Source organism: Lissotriton helveticus, chromosome 1_1 (assembly GCF_964261635.1).
Source record: "Lissotriton helveticus chromosome 1_1, aLisHel1.1, whole genome shotgun sequence".
In the NCBI taxonomy this organism is placed as follows: domain Eukaryota; kingdom Metazoa; phylum Chordata; class Amphibia; order Caudata; family Salamandridae; genus Lissotriton; species Lissotriton helveticus.
In genome coordinates, this window is record NC_136057.1 from 79,682,992 (window position 1) to 79,709,152 (window position 26,161).

Sequence of the window (26,161 nt, forward strand, 5' to 3'; positions counted from 1 at the left end):
ATGCTGACAAATCGAGAACTAAGGGATGTTGGCATGATCAAGGAAAACTAACAACATATTCTGCATCAAACATCAGATGTTCAATCGATGGAGAGCAAAGCGCAATATAAAGTGATATACTTAGTAATAAGTAACCTGCAAAATTGCTGCAAATTAACTCAATTTAAAAAACGAATAATTACATAACCACCATTGTGTGACTTGGATGCCAATTATTTCTCAATATAGCCCTTGTTTGTGATTCTGTTGCAGTTCTTACATCATCATCCCCATTAAAGAAGATCAAAGCCTGGGTTTTCTGGTCACAGTGGCTCCTTTACATACGGGGGCACATGCCCAATCAAAAAGCACAACGGTAACCATTTCAGCTGGGAAGTTTGCTTCCTGGAATCAGCCTGCTTTGTTCCCATACTGCGGTCAACAAAGGTAAATGTGTCTTGCACTAAAGTGTTCTTGGCTTTCCTATAGTAAAGTGTCTTGAGCAGGGGAAACATCCTTTACAACAAAACTTTTACAACGCAGTGCTTTTACAACGCAGGTTTTACAATGAAAACCTTTACAACGCATTGCGCTGGGGGGCGCTCTAGGATAGGGAATAGATTTAATTTACTATCCAACACCTTCCCTAGTGTCCATGGGGACTAGAGTTGGAATAGTAAATTAAACTATTCACTATCCAGCACCCCAAAGCGCTATGTGGTGTAAAGGTTTGCGTTGTAAAAACTGTGTTGTAACAGCATGCGTGGTAAAAGCATGCGTTGTAACGTCATACATCCCTTGAGCAGTAAGACCATGCTCAAAGGTAAAGCAAAACAGTAGAAGTCACACATTTCAATACAGTGTCTTATATATAGACATGGGGCTTCTCCGTCAAATAAACACATTGGACGAGTGCTCTGGTGTTTGCGCAAGATCCTCCCTTTCACTCTAATAACATCCTAAGTAACCACATCCACTTTAGCTTTACTACAAAAAGTAAACACTTGTCGAGACACCTCGAGGGCTATTCCCAAAGGTATCTTTCACCTGCGAGTACTCTACACATGCAAGGATGTGCTCTGAGACTTACTGTGCTACTTTTAGCTATCCAACATTAAGAGCGTAAACACACTAAAACATGTAGACCTGTACATCTCTACGCCATTAAACTGAGGTGGGGCAACATTTACAAATATAACGTACTACAGCTAAAGTTGAGCAATAGAAAGTGCAGCCCCACACATATCCAGTCAACGGTAATGCAAAACCCTCCCTTAGAAAATACTGGAGACAGAGACTTAAAAAAAGATCCAAATAGTAAATTAATATAAATTAAAATTATTTATTTAGCCTGCATATAAATTCAATTTAGTTTTACAAAATAACAAAAATGATTTCTTCATGATAAAAATGTTAAACTTTTGATTTAAATATAATATAACAATTAAGAAAATAATTAGAAATAATTATATACATAACTCCTTGTAAGGCAATGTCCTCTCTAAACAGATATGTGTAAAGCAATTTAGATATTCTGATTACATAACAAAAAAAACACAATTTCATTTTCCATGTTATTTTTTACAACAAATCTTTAAAGACATTTTTATTTAACACATTTAAAATTAATCAAATATTTAATTAAAATACAAATTACAAATATTGTAGCATTTTTCATTTTGTTCCACATTTGTAGTACATACAATTAATTTACATTGATATTAAACATAAAAATATTTCATTTCTTTCAAGTTTAATAAACTTTTTTAATTTGTCCTATGTTTTTACAGAGAGTTCCACCCAAGTTGAATATATTAAAATGTGTATCTTTTCTTCAGCTTGAATTAAAAGTTTCAGACCTAAAGTAACATTTGCATATGTAATAAGAACCATTAAATGAGTTGTAGAGAGATAATGATAATACATTTAATTATACTTTACGAGGAGCAGAAGGGAATGGGAACATAGCGACAGGTTGACGCTGGTCGCAGGGAGCTCCAGGGATTCATCCTGCTGGTCTCACACATTGCACTATCTACTACTGTTGGAGACCTACCTACATTATCCTCCTCTAGACCCTTCTCCAGATCCTCACGGCTTCCTGACTCGTCAACTCTTAGAGGTTTTTGTTAACTTAATTTTTCTGATTAATTCATCCGCATCCTCTCCCCTCCTTAAGATTGTGCATCTCATTATTCCATATAACCTTCAACTTGGCGAGGAATTTAAACTTAACAGAGGCTCCCAGAGCTCTTAGCTCCTCCATTTTCACGCCCACATTAAGCCTTACTCGATTTTCAGATCCCCTGCTTTGCTTTTCAGTTTTAAAAGTTTAGCACTTTAGCTAGGACCCTCAATCAGTCGCAGCTGGACCATATATATTCTGCTATGTTGACATCCTTGAGTGCTGAGAATCTTTTTATATAATTTGGAGAGCCTAAATTTTTCAAGTAAGTAAGGTAGTAAAGCCCCTTTGTCAGCACTCAAGGGTAGGGTACACTGAATGAAGGCTCCTGGAATCCACTGCTGTACAGACTTAGCTCCCATTTGGGACTCTCCTGGGACTCCTACGTGGTTGAGGGATGAACTCAGTCTCCAACTACAAAGGGTAAACCCTAGAACCTGGGGGGATCTGAGGTTGAGACACACCTTTTTTTCAGGGTAGGACCTCCATTTGTTAACGGCAAGGGAAATCTCAAAGTTGAAATATCTGCAGCTTTGTTCATGGTGGTCAGCTCAGAGACTAACAAAAACAGAGCCCTGGGAACACAAAACGCTCTTAAATGCGAATAAATGGATTAAAAAGGAAGTATCTTTGTGGTACTGGGACTTGATAGCTGCAGAGGACAAGAAGAATATAGACCCACACCGGATATGGGAGAAAGACCTGAGGCAGCTGGCTGTGGAAGACCTCTGGAAGTATCTAGAAATATTCTTGATAAAACAGTAAAGTCTACACCGCTGAAGCAAAACCATCTCTTCACTCTCCACAGAGCCCATTGGATGCTCCAGAGACTGGCTAAGTACTCCCAAGTAGCCCCAGGTTGGAAGAGATGCAATATGACGGAAGCAGACAACAAGCATAAGTTCATGGATTGTCCTATGCTGAAACGTTACTGGAATGACTAGGTGACTATGTAGAGGAACTCACGGGCTGTGAAGTAAAGATAAGACACTCTCTGATATCCCTTGGTGTAGACTTGGCATTGATTTACCTCAATGAGCACCAAATCATTTCTCTGGTTCTGCCGTCTGAACTAGACTGGATTAAGTCAGTAAGGTGTAAGAGTCAACTAGACCTAGCATATAACAATAAAGAAGCTTCAAAGCATAGGTCTCCTTTTGTAACCTAGCAAGCAAATCCTATTAGTTCAATGATTACACCATAACTTTGCTGAGTTGATGCTGGACTGTTCCGTGTATAATACTATTCAGCAAGACATGCAGTCACATCTACAGTAAGGAGTTTCTCAGGCCATCGACTAGGTTAACTAGTGACTGACGGTGGAATGAGTACAAAAAAGATAATTTATACTTTTCTAAAACTGAAAGTTCTATGAGTGAATAATTTAAACAAAATCTCAAAATAATAAAATGCTTTCTTTATAGCTATTTTTTGCCATTCAATTCCATTTATTTAGATTTTTATCTACTTTACAATATTTAATGTAATTTTAGTTCCTATGGGATTTTATTTGACGTCCCTACCTCCATTATTATTTAGGGAGGGTGTTGCAGTTTCAACAGAAACACGTGTCGGCTGCCGGTCCAACACATGTGGAAGGATTACTGTATCAAGCTTTCCATCATTAAAACATATGTCATCTGTTTCCAAACATATGATCTAAATGCGTTTGATTTATATATTTACTCTATTGAACAACAAGCAATGACATTTTGAATTTCTCTATGAAACTCACTGTTTGTAGATACATCAAATAAAAAATCTTTTTGTATGAATCAAATTAAACTGACTTGAGTGCCGAGGTTTATCTATAGTCTTTGACATTGCCACTGGGCTCTTTGAGAACAGTGGATAACACCTTAGGGAGTGGGGTGAAAATCTATAAACTTGAGGGGCACCAATACTGTGACTTAATATCTAATGCACTTAGAGAGTGATGTGCTACCAGCAGGACCACCACTACCATTTGTAAATATTGTGTGTTTTCTTATGTTGAGTGAGATTACTTTTCTGACTGAAGCTTCTCTGGCATTCAGTGCACTGATAAGGTCTTTCACCAGTGTGTGTTCTCTCATGTTGAGCAAGACTTGATTCCCGGTTGAAGCTTTTCTGGCATTCAGAGCACTGATAAGGTTTTTCCCCAGTGTGGATTCTCTGGTGTTGAATGAGACTGACCTTACAAACAAAGCTTTTATGGCACTCTGAGCACGGATAAGGTTTGTCCTCTGTGTGTGTTTTCTTATGTTCAGTGAGATTTCTTTTCTGACTGAACATTTTCTGGCATTCGGTGCACTGATAAGGTCTTTCACCAGTGTGAGCTCTCTCATGTTTAATGAGACTGGCCTTACAACTAAACCGTTTTGGGCACTTTGAGCACTGATAAGGTTTGTACCCAGTGTGTGTTATCTCATGCTGCGTGAGATAACTTTTCCAAATGAAGCTTTTCATGCATTCAGAGCACTGATAAGGTTTTTGCTCAGTGTGGATTCTCTCATGTTTAATGAGACTGGCCTTATAACTGAAACTTTTTGGGCACTTTGAGCACTGATAAGGTTTGTACCCAGTGTGTGTTTTCTTATGTTCAGTGAGATTACCTTTCTGACTGTAGCTTTTATGGCATTCGGTGCACTTATAAGGTCTTTCACCAGTGTGTGTTCTCTCATGTTGAGCAAGACTTGATTCCCGGTTGAAGCTTATGTGGCATTCAGAGCACTGATAAGGTTTTTGCCCAGTGTGGATTCTCTCATGTCGATTGAGATTTTCTTTGCAACGGAAACGTTTTTGGCACTCTGAGCACTGATGAGTTTTGTAGCCAGTGTGTGTTATCGTATGTCGAGTGAGATGACTTCTCGAACTGAAGCTTTTCAGGCATTCAGAGCACTGATAAGGTTTTAGCCCAGTGTGTGTTCTTTCATGTTGAATGAGGCAGTCTTTCCGACTAAAGCTTTTCTGGCACTCTGAGCACTGATATGGATTTAGCCCAGTGTGGATTTTCTCATGAGAAATTAGACTGACCTTATGACTGAAGCTTATTTGGCACTCTGAGCACTGATAAGGTTTGTACCCACTGTGAATCCATTCATGTCGTGTGAGACTACTTTTCTTACTGAAGCTTTTCTGGCAGTCAGTGCACTGATATGGTTTTACCCCAGTGTGGATTGTCACATGTTGAATAAGAGAGGATTTTGTAGTAAAGCATTTCTGGCATTCAGGACACTGATATGGTTTTACCCCAGTGTGGATTGTCACATGTTGAATGAGAGAGGATTTTTGAGTAAAGCATTTCTGGCATTCAGGACACTGATAAGGTTTTTTTCCAGTGTCAGTTCTCTCGTGTTTAGTGGGGTGGGATTGATAACTAAAGCTGTTCTCAAATCCATTACTCCTATTCGAGTTATGGGAATTTTCATGTTGGGTTTGCTCCTGGACACCGGCCATGTTAAGACTGTATCTGATTCCAGAGTTTGTACTCGTTTATGCTACACTCAGCATTAACTTCTAAAATACACTGCAGATGCTCTTCTTAACATTTGTATTTAACTAATTATATCTTTTATCTGGAGACTATTTTCCTACTTTTAAAGGCAGCCTGTCTAACCTGTTTTATAAACTTTCACTGAGGAGCCCCTTGAATTTAGTGAGATGGGTTCATTTTCTCCAAGTTATGCCCGAGTGAGTTCTATCAAGTTGAATTAACTCATTTTGTGACTCCGGTTTATCAGATTCGATTTAGAAGTTTTAAAATAACTGATAAAGTCTTTGGGGTTTAGTTGTTGCCGTTAAAGTATATTTGTTCATACAAGTAATGACAGGTGATTAGGGCATGCCAGGGTGGTTTTATGAATTAGCAATACATAGCACTGGCCTCTTTTAAATTTTGTGCAGGTACATTCTTTGCCACTCTAGTGGCTAGGGCAGGTACATGATCAACTTTTGTAGTCCGAGCCACTTTGAAAATACTCTGATCATCCCAAGAGACAGAGTTGATGGGGGATAATGTTTCAATATTGGAGATGATAATCCAGCGTCTTTGCTGTAATGAGAAAGAGCATTTATAATTTGTTTTTTTCTTAACAATGTCTTCTCTCTAACAATCACTTGAGACGTAGACAAAGGCTCGTTCTTTTAAACTGCAGTTATTTGTCTTTCTGACAATTCTGTCACATCACATGCACAAATACTGTTTTTAGGAGGGGTTTGGGTCTCCAGGGCATTTCTCATAAACCATGAGACAGAATTTACAAGACTGATTATTCTCAAATGCACAGTGTGGGTATCCAATGCAGCAAATGTTTTTTGTCCAACCAATCTTGAAATGTTTCTTTTAAGTGAAAATATTTTTACAATTAGTAGATGCAGACTTTCAATTTACTCTTGAGTTCCATTCATACTTCAGCAGAGTCCTCAATCTCAGTAAATGACTCTTCGTAAACATTTACCGTAATTTTTCTTTAAATATTTGACAAATTTCACATTCAGCAGTTTCTTCCGCTCCAAATTCATCAACATTCCTGGCACATATAATATGTTTCTCCTCTAGAGCTCGAGGATGTTTTAACTTTCCTTGAAATAATCCTTTTTATTGTGTTTCACTAAATTAAAACCTTCTTTTTTCTGTTCATGCTTCAGTCACCTGGAGAAATAGAATTTGATATTGTAAATCAACATAAAGAACAAATATTTATGACTTTGTACTTTGCAGAAAGAAAGCATATATAGAAGCAAGATAGGCAATCAGTTTGAGTTGCAATTCTAAAAGTGGTGAAACAGCTCGGGGACACTGTGTAGAAAGGGAGCTTGGAACCACTGGAACTCAAGGTTGTGAAAGCAAAACAAGTGAATCTTTAGGAAAGAATCACAAGTTAGACATATATTCTAACACTTATTGTCACACGCAACCAATATATTTGTAATACTTTTAATGAATTATCAGATGCTATTTATTCCACTGCACACTGGGAGTGGGTGGAGGGCTGGCTCTAGCAATTGTGCTATCTGCCCTTTGACCTTTGCAGACAGTGAGGAATCTTGCTGTATTAAACCGGCAGGCAATTAAAAAAAAGGAAACCCGGACGGCAACCTCTAATTCAGAGGTCTTCAAACTGTGGGGCCCGCCCCCCTGGGGGGGCGTGAATGGGTTCCCAGGGGGGGCGCGAATGCCTCTGTAATTGCATGTAAATGAAGATGGCCTGGAAGTGCGGCGATGTTTATTTGCTGCATTTCCAGGCTGTCTTCATTTACTTCGAGCCCTTGTGAGAACAGTGATCAGCATGCCATGGGGCGGAGGTCAGGAAGTGTGCTGGAAGGGTCAAAAAGGTTGCTAAAATCAAAAGACATTTATGTATTTTTAACAACTGGCTGTTTTTATTATGATGCATAAACATCAATAATGTTCAAAGCACCTGATGCCACTTTCCTTGCCCCAGCAATTTTCAAAGTATCAATAAACATGCCAGGATAACTCCAGTGATTAATGTTCTTTCTGGGGAGAGACCGTAACTTTGTCTGGAAGTGAAAGTTTCTTTTGACTCATCGTAGCGCAGAAGGTTAATATGCCTGCTGCACAGAACATGTCTGATTCAGATCACAAAGTACATACACTATAAATAGGTCAATGGGTTATTTTTTTTCTCAGAGAGATGTTTTTGTTACTTGCAGTTTAAAAGTTAAAATACTAATATATAGCTGAGTGCTATTAACTGTCACCAAAGAGCTGCATGCAAACTTTTTTTTTTTTAATTATATTTATTATCAACACATAATGAAGAGTCAAACATAAACAGTACAAATATACCAACACTATCTATACATAGAGCTATACAGAAAGGCATAAAAAAAACTAAAAAATAAATAAATTAAAGAGTATACAGGAGAATTCATACAATAGGAAGAAAAAAAAGATAGTGTCCCTGCAAAGAAAAATTTTATATAAAGTTGCTCCACGTTTTCTCAAATTTAAGAGGAGATCTGGTACCCCTTATTCGAGCTAACCCAGCTTCCATATTGTGGATTTCATTAACCAAAAACCACCATTACATAATCTGTGGCGGCTGTGGCGATATCCAAGCCCGAGCTACTATGAGTTTAGCACAGGATAGCAAAATAGTAACTAAAACTTTCTGGGGTAAGGTAGTACTGTGTATATCTTAAAGTATGGCAGAGGCTGACAGTACCGGTGGTCTTGCCAATTTAAATTTCAAAACTTTATCCAAATTGAACCAAAAGTCTTTCAGTTGAGGGAAAGAAAATAGCATATGTTCTATATTTGCGCCCACCATATCGCATTTAGGGCATTTGGTACGATCTGTATATAGTGGATTTGAAGACCATTTAAGAATCACTTCCGGGGTATGATATAGTAAACAAGAAGTTTTGAACTGTTGCAAACGAAGGCTAGCTGAGTGGACCAGCCTGTTTATATTAGAGAGGGAGTGTGAAATCTGATCCGGATAGATCGTAGTACCAAGTTTAGAACTCCATTTCTCCGCTAGTTTGGAGCAATCTTGTTTTACATAAGAATTTAGACAATTATAGCCAGTGCATATTACTGATTTAATTTTAGATGAGTAAAGACAATCCCAAATATCAGATTCTGAGACAGTTAAGATTTTCATCCGACGTATCAGAAAGTCGTGAATCTGAATATATTTAAACCTTGTAGACTCTGTCAGATGGTACAGATGTTTTAATGTCTCAAAATCTAAAAAGCCATTAGTACCATACATATCCCCTATGGTTGATATACCATGTGTTGCCCAAACACTAGCCCTGCTGTCATTAAATATCCCCGGAAATCCTGGGTTGTCCTATAGCCTCAATTTTGAGTGATAGAAGGAAGTTTTACAGAAGGACATCATACCAAACCAGATCATAGCAATGTCTCGGGCTGTCTTAAATTTCACTCTTTTGTAAAAATGTGGGTCGTTCAGTCGGAGCAGAAACATTCTTGCATCTGATTTCAACATTATCGTATGATTTTTTTTTTTATTAAGCTTGGGATTAAGTAAGGAATGAAGACGTCCTATTAAAGTTGCCCAAAAATAAAGTTTAAAGTCTGGGAAGCATAGGCCTCCCATATCAGTAGATCCTTTTAGTGAAGATAAGCTTTTTCGAGCTTTTCTGTAACCCCAGATAAAGCTGCTAAATATTCCGTCTAGCTGTTTAAAAAAAATATTGTTCAGTGCCAAAGGAATAGAACGGAAGAGATAAAGAAATTTCGGCAGGATTTTCATCTTAATTAAGTTAATTCTACTTATAATGTTTAGTGGTAGTTTATGCCATTTTTTAAAAAGCTGCTTAGTTGATTTAACCAGCACATCATAGTTAATGGGAATTATATCACTAATCTTGGATGATATTTTAACCCCCAAATAATTAGCTGCCCTACAGACCCCCTTAGTTCCCCCCGATAACTTATAATTAACCACTATCTGAGTTTTATTCGCATTTAGTTTGTAGCCAGAGACATTGCCAAATTTTTCCGCTTCAACCATTATACCCTCTAGTGCTGTTGTAACATTTGAAGAGTATACCGCGATGTCGTCCGCGTAAGCGGTAATTTTCAAACAGTGGGGTCCGGAACTAAATGGGATTATCTTGGGCTGAGCCAGGAGCGCAGATAGAAATGGCTCCATAGAGATTGAGAAAAGCAGAGGAGATAACGGGCACCCCTGGCGGGTGCCTCGTGCGATGGAAAAAGCAGAGGATAACAGACCTGAGTAACTGATTTTTGCCATGGGTTTGTCATATAAGGCCCGGATCCAGCTGACTATGTTGCCCCTGAGACCAATGAAAGATAGCACAGTCCAAAGATAATCCCACCCCACTCGGTCAAAAGCCTTTTCGGCATCTAATAAGATCATGCCGAGTGGGGAGTCCTCAGTTTCGGCAATGTCAAAGGCTGTGATAGCTGTATTGATATGAGTTGTTGTATCTCTTCCCAATACGAAACCGTGCTGTTGTTCACTAACAATCCCAGGGATAATTAGGGCCAGTCTATTTGCCAGCACTTTGGCGAAAACCTTAGCATCAGAATTAATCAAAGATATTAGCCTGTACGACCCACATTCCTCTGGCGGCGTATCTTTTTTTTTAAAGAAAATAATTTTCGTTATGTTCCAAGAGCTCGGGGCTTTACCAGTTAACCCAATATGCTGTGTTACAAGGAGAAAAAGAGAGCTGCATGCAAACTGCAAGGAATATATTACAGCTAGATATTTTTTTGACCAGTTTTTCCTTATCCTAGTATTGCAAAAAGGTTCTCATTTGGGTAGAAATCAAGTCTTCCTATTAAAGAAAACCACTCACAATGGTACATTTTAAATTCTGAATTTGTGCTTTTCCAGACCAAGGACTCTTAAACTATACTGCCTACCAGTATGCATGACATGTGACTCCTACACCTTGTAGGCCTCTGTCTTATGTAACATTTCCCATACACGGATTAACACTTGTATGATTGTCTCCGTGCAACGTATGTGTGATGTAACATGTTCTGACACCTTAAACTGGTATGAGTGGCGCTATAAAACTAAATTACTCTAAAAGACAGTGGTAATGGAGACTTGGGGGGCATTGTCAAATGGTGGTAGTGAGGGAATCCGTGGCGAGGTGGTCATTGTGGGGTGAGGGGGGCGTCACCAAACATTGTCGCACAGGGTGCCACCAGGACTAAAGCCGGCCCGGAGGCCTTTATTACAGAAATTTCCTTAGTCCCGAATCTTGTGGTAGCAGTTTTTTTTCTGCTTGAATCATGATTATAAGAAATGTGGGAATTACAGAACAACAGTGTTGGTAAATTCAATTGTTATTTCCTATGAGGTTTAAATGCCCACCACACAAGGAGGGACTTGCAGGGCACTGGGTGGATTGGTAGGTACTGCCCTCTTCATCCCGGAAGATTTGGGAGTGGTAACTGCTTCACAGCACTCAATTCACAGCCAAGCAGTTACTCTAGGGAAGCACTGAGCCTACTAGCCAACTCTGGTACAGGGACAATAGGCTTCAGCAGCAGGTTGAGCACTGGGAAAGAGCTGCAGTCAGAGAAAGAGGTATTAGTTATAGAGGTCAAGCTCATCAAAAGGCACCGAGGACGAGTTTAGAGGTAACAGGGAAAAGAGCAACGGAAAGTAAGAGGAGAATGGTGGTATGAAAGGAGGGCAGGCTTGGTTCAGGGGCAGATAGGCTGATTTGGTGCAAAGAAATATTGGAGTCAGGAGAAAAGGCAAAAGGGTTCGTCACTAACGGAAGTTGTCAAGATGAAGTTAAAGAAGAAATTGTTAAAGGAGGTGGGAATTGTTTAGCGGCCAAGGGAATAGTTAATGTTTGTTTGAGTGCTGTGAGGACATATTAATCTGAGCGGCAATAAGCGGATGGTTTTTTTTTGCACCTGAGCTGAAACGGCCTTATGACAACAGCAACAAGGTGTACGTGGTGATCCAATCCCAAAGTATGTTTGGGAGATTAAATGGCTGCTGAATCCACGCTCAACATATTTAAAAAACATGGCAGAAGACCACAAAAGAAGTGAATTGTGCAGCAAAATAAACCGCAACATACATAGAACTAGGTTCACTTAAAAACACAAGTGTGCAACAAAATGTATTTGTCTTCCTGTACTGCACAATAAAGCAGAACTTTCGAAAAGACATAAATCTGTCCTCCAGAATAGAATGTTTGTAAGTACTAGTTTACAGCACTGAAGAATTGGATATGCAGTACCATGCAGCAGATGATGGATAACGTAGCAAATGTGGTAATATAAGTGGCCTTTTTTTTCTTTAAAAAAGGCCATTCATTAGTGAAGCAGGTACTGCTGACGGGTGTGTAAGTGGCCACTGCTGATTATCAATAATTAAGCAGATGTAGAAGGACTGGGGCCTATGGGTTTGAGGGGCCCACTGCATCACAGTTATCACTGTCTACTTTTAAAAAAGAGGCATGGGAGCTTATTTTCCTTTTTAGCATTAGGACCGAGGGCACCTTTGCAGAAAAAAGGGAGACCTGGTGTGGGAGCTTTATGTTTTTTCTGAAAAGGAACGGAGAACCTCATTCAAAATCGGAGAGATGGGCAGGCATGGTGGGAAAGAGGTGAAAGATGTAGAGGAGATAGCCTTCTACTCAGGACTACTGTTATCAATAATACAGCAGGTGTAGTTGCATTGGGGTCCAAGAGTGTGAGGGGCTACAACACCCCAATAATGGGGAGCAGTATTTTTGGGACCACATGTTTTTGTTTGATGCATTTGCTGTTTTATATGTATCGTACTTAGTGTGGTTAATGAGCTATAGAAAAAGTATTCCTGAAATCATCTCATAAGCCTCTCCCTTGCACACAGCCATGTCCCTCCCGCTCCACCAATCATTGCCTTAAAGTTTTGTAGGGGGGCCCGACCTCAAAACATTTTGCTTAGGGGGGGCTCGGAGCAGAAAAGTTTGAAGACCTCTGCTCTAATTGGTGTCACACCAGAAAAGTGGTATAAGCGAAATGAGATCAGGGCGGATTAGGCAGGTGCCCCCGCTACAAAAATCACACAAACTAAAAAGTCACAAAAGAAGTCAACTACAACAAGGGGGACATCAACAAGATCCCAAGGGATAGGAAACCATCCCAGCCCAATACTTCCTCCACTGGAAACCAATTTTGGAAAAGCGAAAAGGTCGGAACAAGAAATAAATACATTTTTCTTTCTGAAAGACCTGGCAGCAGCAATCTTTTCAGAAACAGGAAGCATAAAGGGTTTGCTCACACCTCTTGCCCCACAAAAACCAATGGCTTCCGAAACGCGAGAGGCACAACAACCAGCACCTTATGCAATGGCACCATTTACAGAGCCAGACACAGGGAAAGTGTAGGAAAAATTGAACAAATAATAACAGATTCAATAGATGAGGAAAATCAGCTAAAAACCCACTAAACAAAAAGAAGGAAAAAAATCATTGTAAAATGTAATGTAATGTGTGTATACTTGTAAAGCGCACTATCACCTGAAAGGTATCTTGGCGCTGTATACCGCTGTGGAACCCTTCCTGGCTTTCCCTGTGAGATGCCCCCTTACTGGGCACCTCCAAGGTGAGGCCAGGCATCCAAGCGCTTTCGGGGCCATTGTACAGGCAATTATACACTCAGTGAATAATCACAAGAGCGATTTGGAAGACATTAAGCAAACATGTATAGAACGGACTACTGAACCTAAAAAAAGAAACCATCAACATGATGAAATAGCAATAGCATCCAAGTTCAAAACACTGGATCACTTTCACTCAACTCCTAACAGAGATAAACAGGTTGAGGAGAATCGATGCTACGATTCCCCTTCAACACCCTGTGACATAAAGGCTTCAAAGAAGGACGGTCTGCAAACTTCATGGTTGCACTACACATTAATAATGGACAATGCTGAACTTGTAAAAGCCCTGGAGACACAAAAAAAATCAGTCAAACTTGGCAATTACTCCTGTAACCTCACAAATAGAAACTACAAATCAATTATACAAAACAAAACAAGTTCCTGCAACAAGATCAATTGGCACTGAAACAAAGCAGGACCTTTCCTCAATTATAGAAACATCAAGCCACTCTTCTTCTCAAATCCTAACAGACCTAAAGAATTATGCAATACATGGTTCAGTACCCAACTCAAGGCAGGATCAATTTGATATACAAACATGAAAAAAGTTTAAGTATTTCGTCATATCAGCAGAATAATTCCAAAACAGGAGGATACGAAACCTGTAAACCGAAAAAATATATCAACCAGACGGAGACAGGCAACCTATCCTCTTTACACTCCTCATTATTAAGCATTCTGCAAACGTCGATATCAGCACTAATTATGCAATCTGATAAATTAGATCTTCAGATCGACCCTATGAACATTATGGAAACACACGTCTCTAGTATTAACACCAAAATAGATATACTTACCAAACAGCTGAAGAAGGTCCAATCACCTAAGAGCACAGATCCACAATGTATCTGCAAATGCGACCACATAATAGATAAATTAAGTACTCTGCCAGCTATACTAATTGATATATTGAAAGAAATAAAGCACAAGGCCGATCATAAACTAATTTTAAGGCAAATTCCAGAGGAACACACAAAGAGCAATTGCAGTTATTAGACAACTCACCAAAAAAGGAAACCTATGAACAACAGGGAGGACATCCAAATGTGTCAGGTTGTGTAAATACAAAAGAAACCCAAAACGATATATCGCTGATCCAGTTACCAACTAGTGGCCTACAATCTCTTACTACAATAGCAAAAAACACATTCACCCAAGTATTAACAAAAAGGCAAAAAAAACGTGCTAGAAAGGGAAGACATAACATGAATGGTCCCACGCAAAACGATGCAGAGGCCAAAACATTCTATTCACTGTTTAGTGCTACGCAAAAAAAAAAGAAATCTCTTCCAGAAACAAAGATCGTAGAAGAAAAATGTACGCTACTGGTTCAATCAGCGGATAGAATTTCGCCCCCTCGTTCTAATAAGTTAAAAAATAAAGCTAATGAAAATAGCGCAAACAAGTGGAAGGCAAGTCAGAAGGACAAAGACAAGCATACCCAAACCAGCCTTACCTCTAAAGGAAATAGATGCTAATAGAATTTTTTTTAAAAAGGGCGGCTTTCCAGACACCTTGAAAATGGAGACATTGACTTCAGATTCTGAACATGACATTCCATCAACTTAGTCACCCTGAGGTACCATTGTGTAATTGCTCTGAACAGAACCTCTTGGAAAGGCCCCACCTTACCAATACCGGAGAGGTCGTTTGCACTTCACACGGGAACCCTATCATGGATGTGCCGAGTTGAGTCCGCGCTGTTGGTACACAGACAGAAAAACTTGCGGGGCCTATCATAGCCAGCCTGATTTTCAACAACTGTCTCGGTGGCACACAAAATAGCAGGATAACTATACTGAAGCTAATGAAAGTCAACAGTATTACGGTTCCAACGGGGACACTTTGAAATAATTATTGAGAATACATGAGACATACCTAGTATTTATTCGCATGACACGTCCTTTTGAATTACTTTCTTAGGCGGCTTTTTTGCTCTAATATTTGAAACAAGAAATAGATGGACTTTTCTTATTGACCAGCAACTTCCCTGGTCGACGCCGTCCACAGTGGAAGACTTCGGGAATCAAACTATTGTGCAGCTTCTCACGCCCTTAAAATCGGGAAAAAGCCTTGAGGAAGTCACTTGGTGTGACGAAACACGTGTCGGCTGTCGTGTATTTGGATCAAGATTATGAGGACATAACCATCAATCGGATTCTCTTGAATGTTATATATTTTTGAGGGGAAATGGTCTCTTCTTGGTCCTTTTTGTAAACCATGATGTCTTAAATGATTGTTTGGATTAAATAATCACTGTTTTTTTAACTCAAATCTGCTTGTTGCCAGTGATATTATAAGTATGAACAATGTAGTGTGTTATGACTAACTACGAACAGGAGATGTCACTTTTGAGTGCCGAGATATTTGTATAATTATATTGCACTTCACTTGTGTTTGCATAAACTTGCTGCACCATACCAGCATCATCAACAATCAAGTTTCCTTGGTCTCCATCTCCTTGAAAAAAAAGAAGAGCCCAAAGGTCAAAATTGGGAAAAACATAAATAGGAGACTGAGTATATCCAGTGTCGGGTCTGCCAATAAGAAGGAACAAATTAAGGGATTGTCTGCTAACAGCCCCATGCGGAGATGGGTTCAATCAAAAGGAGGGATAAAAACTGTTATGTCAAGGTTATCTGATGTAGGGTTGACGGACAAGGCTACAAATGTCACCAGTGTACGTGGTGAAAGCTGCTCAGAAACTGACCTTGATTCAGAATCCTGCATAACGCCTAAGAGAAATGGTGACTCAGGCCAAAATGGACCACTTACGGTATCTGGTTCACGTGGTTCATTTCAATTATCTCACTCGTTGAGCCCGGGCGAGGATTCGCAAAGAAGGCGCTCCAAGGAAAACGATGTTCCAATACTCTTCTTGATATTACAAGCCTTAAAAGATCAGAGGGAGGAGACGAGAGAGCTCTTTGCTCAGATTAGGGCAGACAATCTTAGTATTCAACTATCCTTGAAGGAAGTAACAGGGAAAGTTGGGGAAATGACCGGCGAGATAACAGAGATACAGCAGAGAGTGGTCACTACTGAGGAGGTTACTGCTAAAGTAGTAAATTTAACACAGTAGCATGACGACCAGTTAGCAAGCCTCGAACTTAAACTTGAAGAGTTGGCAAATAGGCAAAGGAGGCAACATTTTAAATTATTTGGGATCCCTGAAGGGCAAGAGGGTTCAGACACCAGATCAGTCATTGTCCAAGTGATGAAGAAGGCTTTCCCGGATCTGGTGGACTGGGACTGGGACTGCCAGATCCAGAGGGCTCACAGACTCCCTCTAGTTCAGCGTCGAAAGAATGACCGCTATTCAAGGCCGTTTTTAATATATTTTGGGAACTATTTGCTGAGACAAGCAGTTTCTTTAAAAGCGAGCGAGAGGGTATTACTCGATTTTTTTCTGCTCTGACTTTTGAAAGGCAACTATGGACAGGCGATGGCGGTTGAGACAGTTAATTGAACCCCTAAAAGCTACAGGGGCACATGCTTTTTTTTACAGGAGCCAGCTCGCCTGAAGATCATCAGGAGTGGCCAAATGTTATCTTTTACGTCTGAACTTGAGGCAAAGGAGGTGTTATTAAAATGACAGAAAGAGGGGACTGCTAAAGATTGAGAAGGAATTAGTAGCTGTAATGTTAAGGCCTAAAACTAGTTAAAGAGGATAAGCTGGCTCCTCTTTGTTCGTGGCTAGCTATCCTAATCATCCTCGTTGCATTAAACTGGTTTTCTTATTCCCCTTTTTTTTTCCTCTTTCTTTTTTTCTTTTTTACTGTTGCTTAGATTGCAGAAGACTCAGCCACCTCGTATGTTTTTTTTCTCTCCGGCTAATTGAATTAGGGGATTGTGACTACTTGGCGGCCATCATGGCTGCAGGTTTCCAGAGCACTGGCAGCAACAGGAAGGGGTTGATTCCTCCATTAGTTTGCGGGGGCGGGACGTGGAGGGTTGTGTGTTAAAGGGGAAAATGTCAACACAATTGTAGGGATAAAGGTGGAAAAAAGCAAGTGCATATCTAAGATGGAAAGTAAGCAACAAAGTAATCAAAAAAATATTCAAAAGCTAATGGAGGTAAATAATAGAAAAAGCAGGGAGGAATTAATGCTAGGATGGCAGTGATAAAGTACTTAGCATGGAATGTGGTAGGTCTCAACAGCAAGATTAAGAGACAGTTAGTAGCAGAAGAACTTAAAATGTATAACCCCCAGATTGTTATGCTGTGAGAAACACACCTTTCTTACAAAGGTAGAGGTTTTCTGAGACATTTAGGTTATGAAGTGATAGTTATGTCTATTCGGGAGGTAGCTATTTTGAAGAGTAACCGATTTGGAGAAGAAATTTGTAGGACATAGTCCGAAAAGTATGTGTTTTGTTCACTCTACAACCCAAACATAGACGATCCTACTATAATAGAGGCAGTGACTTTGGAGTTATTAAAATGGCAAGGGGAGCGGTTGGTGATGGGGGATATTAATTGTATAATGGATTATGGAGTAGACACTACAAGGAGAGGGGCATTTCAAAGGATGAGGAAAACACGGGCAGCTATATGGGAGCTGGGGCGTTTGCTGGCAATCAAGGATGTTTGGAGGACCCTCTATCCCAATATAGCAGGTTATACGTACTACTCTGCCCCTCATAAGCTATATTCAAAAATTAATATGGCTTGGGCATCAGATAATATCTTATGGTTGAGCAATATGGAAATATGTCTGAGGGTCAAGTCAGACCATAACCCTGTTCTTTTCACACTTAAAATCTCCCCCGAGCATAAAAGCTCTCGATCTTTCTCCATTCCCAGATATTTGCGGACAGATGAAGGGTTTACGACGCAGATTAAGAAAAAACTTAAGGAGTTCTTTGAAATTAACATAGGGTCAGCCTCTCCCATAGTAGTATGGGACAGATTTAAGGCAACAACTAGAGGATTTGTCCAGCAATTTATTTTGAGACAAAACAAAGAGCAGAAAACGAAATTGGAAGCAACTAAATAGGACATACGGAAGATAGAAAATGATCATACATAGGCAGTTACCAGAGGCCATCAAAACCAAGACGAGCTGGGGTGCAAACTAGTGGATCTTAGATCAGCACTGAAAAAGACATTCAGGGAGAGGGGTATAGTGAAACTGAATAAGTATCGTCTTTCGCAGTATGAGTCTGGGGAAAAGATAGGTAAGATTTTAGCTTTAGCTTTTAGAGTAGCTGATGACAGGGCCAAGACAACTATAAAGAAGATTAAGGGGATCGATAATAAATGATATGAACACCCAAATCAAATATTGGAACAATGTGTGGCTTATTAACAAGAGCTATATACTCCGGATAATTAGCCAAAGGAAGAGGAAATATATAATTATATACAAGATAATCCCGTGTTAAGTATGGAGGCGGAAATAACCAATTCTCTAGCTAGGGACATAATGGAAGAGATAAGGTTAGCAATTACTTCCCTACCATCAGGCAAAGCAGCAGGAGACGATACCATTCCTTTGGAATTTTATAAGCAATTTATGGAGAAACTATTGATACCACTTAGTCCGGTTATAGGATTTATTGGTGAAGAACGCAGGGCTCCTGACTCATGTAAAGTAACGCAAATAATTTTTTTCTCTAGAAAGAATAAAACGGCAGATGAGTACGGGTTGTATCAGCCGACTTCACTCATTAACGCCGACGCAAAGATTTTTGCAAAAATACTAGCGAATCGATTATCTCTAGTGTTACCTAGAATGGGGTTGCTTTACCAGCATTGCTTTATTCAAGGGAGAGACACGACTGCACATGTGAATATGGCTGTCTCTGCTTTCGATGCAGCAAAAATACAGTCAACCTCACTCGGTATGATATTGTTAGATGCTGAGAAAGCATTTGACCGAGTGGGGTGGGACTTCTTGTGGGCCATACTTGACGCTTTCGGCATTAAGGGGCAATATCTCCCTTGGATAAAAGCTCTATATGATAAACCCAGGGCTAAATTAATGTATCCAGGTTAACAATCAATTGCTTTTTCGATTCTCCGGGGCACCTGGCAAGGGTGCCCCCTATCACCACTTTTATTTGCTCTTTATATAGAGCCTTTTGTTTCAATCCTCCAAAATCAGCAGCTAATCTGTCCCTTCTCGCTTGGGGATAACTCCCTTAAAGTCATCGAATATGCCAATGACATAGCAGTGTTCTCAATGGACCTGCAGGGGGCTATCCAAGTGATTACAGATGAAGCGCAAAAGTTCGGTTTGATATCTGGGTACAAACTGAATATCAACAAGACTCAGATCCTACTGAACTATAAATTAGCGCTTCCGATACAGGGGGTGTGTTCAACTGCTATATATTTGGGAGTTAAGATGGCGGCACAGATTGAAGGAATAATTCCTTTAAATTACGAGACTCTGCTGAAGGAGACGGCTAAATCATTAAGAATTGGCATATGCTGCCTATTGGTATTATAACAACATAAATATGAAGATTCTGCCCAAATTTCTGTACCTGTTTAGATCTGTTCCGTTGTGATTGTCTAGGTCTTTCTTTAAGCGATTAGACGGGATTCTCAGCAGTTTTATTTGGGGCTATAAAAAAGCGAGAAAAGCTCTGGATCTGTTAAAAACTCCCCTTTAGCCATGGGGTCTAAATTTCCCGGATTTTAGAATTTATTTTTGGGCTGCTTTTTTTGGTCGCCTCCGTAGCTTTATTCATTCTGAGAAGAGAACCTACTATCACAAATGTATGTTATCAGCAGAGAGCAATTTATTTTTGTTTAGAATTAGTGACCCAAACTATTATAAAAGTTTTCAATTTAAGACTATTCGCGAGGGCATAACAATATGGTGTGCAATCGCTGTTAAGTATGGCTTGACATTTGTGAATAGAAAATTACCCCTTTGGGGTAATCCAGGGTTGGCAAGCACCCGGCAAGTAATCGCTGGATCAATTATGGGGTAACATGCCTAGGAGACTGTTATAAGTGACGCATGCCTTTCATTACTCTGGTGGTGTCTTCCCTGTTGCTCAGCTAGTATGTGTGCTAGAATGCCTGATGACCTCATGGAATGTTTCGGTACATGGCTTGAGGGTAGAGTGGCAGTTGAGGGCAGGCAGGCTGAGCGACAGGGAGGTCGCCCCTGGTGGGGTTTACATTACCATCTACTCATCTTCTTATCCTGAACGTAACCTGGAACTTAAAGCTGAATAATAAAGCTATCCTGTTTTGTATACCTGACTACTGGACTTTCTGTGTACAACATGTTGGCGATGTTTTAAAGAACCTACAACGTGCACTAAAGATTCTATGCCTAAAGGTACCAAGCAACTTTCTGAGAAAAAAGCATTTGAAATATTGGAAACAAAGAACCTACTGAGAGAAAAGTATTTGAAATATTGGAAACAAAGAAACTACAGCAAAGAGGAGAATCTGCTTATAAGAGCCTACTGAAACAAAGGACATTACTTAAAAGTACATGGAAACGCCTTGCCTAACCCCACCAGTGTCCTTTGCCATTTGGACAGCCTGCTGCCCAAGGCGTTTGACCCCTACTCTCAGTATCCGTGTAACTACTGTGACGATTGCGCTTCTGGATTGAATTGGCAGCAGCTAATTATTCTGACAAAACCAACAGACACCCAGTGAGACATTTCTAAGTGCTGATTCTTGTAATGCATGTGAACTTATGCCAGAGGGCTTGAGCACCCTTTGACACCCCCAGAGGAGTTTACATGGACGAGTGTCTTGTTTGAGGAAAGGGACGCCTCTTTCATCAGTTATCAGCAGTTAAACACACAACTTTTATTTTGCCTCTGGGGAGATTGGTGCCTGCTGCGCTGTTTGGCACCACGGGGGAGAGCAGCGCACAGTGCAGGCCATTAACTCTGTGTTTGTTTGTTTTAGCAGCAAGCAGCAGAAGCAAAACACGTAATTAAATGACTGCCATGTATTGAGGTAACCCGGTTTTCATAGCACTTTGAGGAAGAAACTTGCGGTTTTGCTTTGATACTAAGCGTTGGTCAGTTTCCTTTTTGATTTCATGGAGCAACTGTCATGTGGCTGCATTCTTTACGCAACATTCAAATGTGCTCAGCTTGCACTATCATGAGCTACTCACCTTTTCACGTGCTTCAGCCAGACAGTCTTCTGTGACGTTTCACTTCATTCCAGTTTTCATTGCTGCTGTTACGCGTCTTCCAGCAGCAACATGCGGAAAGCCACCCGGTACAGGGTGTGCTGTGTGCCGCCATCTTGCCTCACTTCTACTCTGCAATTGTCGCTGTGGTGTACAACTTTTGCCAATAAAGTTTTCTAAGCATTGAAGTCCTGAGGTGGCCTGCAGTTCGTCTCGACGTTCCAAGCTGTCTTCATCCCATGCAGACTTTGGGACAGTGGCGCTGTTGCGGGTCAGAATGGTGAGGGAGCATACTATTTTTGTCGGCCTGTATGGTGCGTCTCTCGTGGGCCCCCGGTCATGAAGTCTTCGGCAGTGAACTTGGTGTACCGGCGCATTGAGTGGCAGAAACTTGCAACTCATTAAAAAGGACTCAGAGTGGTGAGGACCTCGGGTGAGAGATCGCTCACCGGAGCGACACATTTGCTATTTGCTCAATCTGACAATTGCGACAAAATTGTTTTGTGAGGATGGTGGTGAGGGTTGAGATTTGTTTTTAAGGAGGGGTGTATTTTTTTATGTTGAGATTTTGCCCTAGTTATGTTTCTTAGTGATGTATTTTGTTGGCATCTTTTACGTGTAGTTTCTGGGAATTAAGTGCCCCAGTTATAGCTTCATAGAGAGGTTCCCTGTTGCGGGGAGGTTGTGGTGTGGTGTAACTAAGTCCCCCAGTTTTTTTCTTAGGGTGGTGAGTACTCTTTGCTGTGAGGTGTGCCAGTCTTGCGTAGAATTGTGTGGTGGTTGTGGGAGCTAAGTGCTAAATATTATAAAAATTTTTGCTAGCGTGGTTTACCCTTTTGCGATATGGTTGTGGGAGCTCAGTGGCCCAGTCTTGTTCTACAGGGCGTTATGTACTCTGTTACATGTTGGTTGTGGAGCGATAAGTGCTCCAATTTTGTTACACAGGGTGGTGTGTACCCTGTTACATGTAGGTTGTGGGGCAGTTTGTGTCCCAGTACTGGTTCACAGGGTTGTATGTACCCTGTTACATGTTGGTTATGGAGCAATAAGTGCTCCAATTTTGTTCCACAGGGTGGTGTGTACCCTGTTACATATAGGTTGTGGGGCAGTCTTTGTCCCAATACTGGGCCACAGGGTAGTGTGTACCCTGTCACATATAGGTTGTGGGGCAGTCTTTGTCCCAATACTGGGCCACATGGTAGTGTGTACCCTGTCACATATAGGTTGTGGGGCAGTCTTTGTCCCAATACTGGTCAACATGGTGGTGGGTACCCGGTTACATGTTGGTCGTGGGTGCGTGCCTGTTCTGTTTCTCCGCTTTTGTGTTGTGTATCTTCCGAAGGGAGCGGGATGGGGCTAATCTTAATGTTTTTATTCTTGAAGATGTAATGCAATATTTTTGAAGATGTAATGCAGTGTTTTTGAAGATGTAATGCAGTGTTTTTGAAGATGTAATGCAGTTTTTGAAGATGTAATGCAGTGTTTTTGAAGATGTAATGCAGTGTTTTTCTTGATGTTCACATCTCTTTCTTTCACTGCTGTATTATTGTTTCCCTAAGGAAGGGGGATGTGTTATAAGTGACTTATGCCTTTCATTACTCCAGTGGTGTCTTCCCTGTTGCTCAGCTAGTATGCGTGCTAGAATGCCTGATGACCTCATGGAATTTTTGGGTGCATGGCTTGAGTGTAGAGTGGCAGTTGAGGGCAGGCAGGCTGAGCGACAGGGAGGTCGCTCCTGGTGGGGTTTACATTTCCATCTACTCATCTTCTTATCATGAACGTAACCTGGAACTTAAGCCTGAATAATAAAGCTATCCTGTTTTGTATACCTGGCTTGTGGAAAAGTAAATTTTGCCATGTTCTGTGTCCCTACGTGTCCCCCATCTTATGTTATGTGTGCATGATTAATATGCATATGTATTCCCCATGTTTGATTAAAGACGCACTTACAGTTGTGTCCATCTCTAGTATGCCAGTTTCCAGTTCTCGTGAAAGCTACGAGTATTAGGCCTATGTAAAGTTACGTTGCCACGTTTCTCAGTATGCACGTTATTTCATTGAAAAGTCCCCGTTTCTAGGCCTCAAAAGGGCCCGGACACCAGATTCAGCTCCTGTCTCCTGAGCCCTCGCTGAGGAGCGATACAGCCCCCACCTGTATTCCTGACCCTTCACTTACTTCCTGCCTCACAGTGCCCGGCTCGGCCTGGCTCTGCCTGCTAGTCTGCCAAGAGTATGTTATGATTCTAGTTATCAGTCCAGCCCTCCTTCCCTGCATTCCTAAGCTACTGAATCGCATCAATAGTTTCAGTCATCGTCTAGCCTTTACGTCTCCATGTAGGAGAAATACTGTATTAATGGTCATTTAATATTCCTCAACACACACTACATGTAGAATAATGCATGCACCAGTCTTAGAGTCTGTTAGCCTTTACCCTGATAACTTTTAGTTTATATCAACATGTTCTCTAAACATCAGATACTAGATAGTGTTTAGGTACATGTCGCCCTGACTCTCCAGACTTCAGTCTCTGCTCCTAGCGCAGAAGTCATAGCCCCCAGCTTCTCCTAGTAACACGTCATTGTCAGTTTGCGCGCACCACTAGGTTAGAGGTCCCGGCTCCTCAGGTAGCCCCCTCCATGTTTCCGCCCCATTTATGACATATTCTGTTACGTTTACATCACATGTCTATGTATACGCCTCCTGTTACACCCACTTTCACCCTTATCTTTCGCGACTGCTATTGACCACACCCACTGCTCCGCCTACTGTATTCATTGTAATGCAATTGTTTTAGTATATATGCTTGTGCATTGTTATTAAAAGTTATCCTTTCCCTTGATCCTGCCCCCGGCAGCGCTGCCATCCTATTCCTGTGCAGGTTGTCCTGTTCCTGTCCTTATGCTGTATTAAACCTGCAAACTCCTACTACCTCGAATCTTGACTCTTATTTATTGAGCTATCTGTTATTGCTATGTCCAGTCAAACCTAGATCCGGTATTATTTATTTATATACCACATAATGGCGCCCGAACAGGGACTTGCCCTTTCCCCACGCGCCGGTGAAGCCACGCCGGCCCCCTGACCCTCTGCAGCCGTGACGGAACCATACCGTGCACGTGCAGATATTTCTGCTTCAAGTATCCCTCAGGCCCACGGAGGAGACGGAGGTTGCGGTCCAGCATCCAGACGAGGCGGTGGAGGAACGCGGCGAGTCCCGACCAGAGCCCAAGCCGAGAGTCCAAGGTCCGAGGTATCCGGAGGCCCACCCGTAACAGAAGTCCGAAGTCTGTGTCCGTCCGGCGTCGAAGCAGTCCAGTCCAGTCCGAGGCCTTCCGTTCTTGCTGCCCGGTGAGTACCGTTGCTGGGGTAGTATCTAGACAGGGTCAATCTAATTGACTCTGGTCCGTGGGTTTGGTGGTACACAGACCCAACACGAAGTGTCCACTCCGGTGGATGCGGGTCCTGACGTGTCTCTTTATGAGACCGGTAAGTTTCGTACTGTTTCAGCAGTGCATCTAGTCTCTGTTCTAGTCAGTTCTGCCCTCGAGAAATTCTGTATTCTGTTTTCAGTATTCCAGGTAGTATTTTGTCAGAACTGTTATTTTAAATGTCATTCATGTATTTCAATGTCGTGGTATGAAAGTGGTGTAATTATCGTGTTCATTGTGTATTGTATTGTGACTAGACTACAGTTCAGTCATGCCTTTGTTTTCAAAACTACGTCAGTTAAAAACTAGAAAAGGTCTGTTAGAAGAAGCAGTTCCTGTCCCGCCTAGGGACAGTCCAGGTCATTTTATGTATCAAAAGCATGGCATAAGTGCCATATTATATCTAGATTTATGGGTAGAGTACACCAAACAGTTAGAAGAAAAGTATAAATGGCCCGTATCAGGTACGTGGGATGCCGAGTGCATCATGCGAGTAGAAGAAGTATTATGGAAAAAGAAAGCCAGACAGTCACAGAAAGATGCCATCGAGTTATGGCGCAAAGAATCTCATAAAAGAACCGAAAAAGAAATCAGAAAGTCAGAATTAAGTAGAGAATCCTTAGAAAGAGCCCAAGAAAGGGAATTAATCGAAATAGGTGAACGAGTTAAAGCCGAACAGTCAGACAGACAGAGGAATGCCCTCATTAAGGGTATGTACCCTCTTCTTGCCGAGGGCTTGCCAAAAGCAACCCCGGAAGCATCCAGTAATTTTCCGCCACCATTAGTTCCGATCAAGTTACGTCACAAACCGACCGCAGCTGATATTTTTATTTCGTCCTATTTGGACGACACAGTCCCGGAATATGCAAATCCTGTTCCGCCAGTTCCTGTAAATAATGTAAATCCTGCTCCTCCAGTCACCGGAGTACCTGTTACGGGACCCCCGGTCCAGTCCACATTACAATTTCCCGCCGCGCCAGCACGAAGAGTATCAGTCGACGATTCCAGTTTAGGGGCCGCAGGAGGAGGTCCTCCTGGTACCCCGCCACCACACCAACGTGTAACGTTAGTCGAGTTACATGAACGTGCGTTACAGCGTACGCCCAAATATAAGTCCGTTGCAGACATCCGACGAGCTCTTACTGAATGCCGCTATGATCCAGTCACAGGCGATGATAGTACGGTCATATACTCCATACGTGTAAGACGGGTGACCGGGTATTTGGACACCCTACCAGATATGAAAGAAGATCTAGACAGAATATATCGTTTCATCCGTACAGGGGATGATCCAGAAAGTATTGGTGAAGCCATGT

General features: G+C 41.2%; 1 protein-coding gene across 6 annotated transcripts in view; it reads right to left on the bottom strand.

Moving 5' to 3' along the window:
* Window positions 1-1,301: 1,301 nt before the first annotated feature.
* Window positions 1,302-26,161, bottom strand: part of LOC144832692 (uncharacterized) — a 148,470-nt gene continuing 123,610 nt past the window's right edge. For 5 of the 6 annotated variants that reach the window (XM_078689112.1, XM_078689146.1, XM_078689131.1 and 2 more), the window contains one exon: window positions 1,302-6,797. In XM_078689112.1, the coding sequence (XP_078545238.1) occupies window positions 4,124-5,602 (1,479 nt within the window). In that variant the 5' untranslated portion in view covers window positions 5,603-6,797 and the 3' untranslated portion in view covers window positions 1,302-4,123. Of the gene's footprint in view, window positions 6,798-14,090; window positions 15,554-26,161 lie in introns of those variants that run through there. The other variant, XM_078689153.1, reaches the window with a different exon arrangement.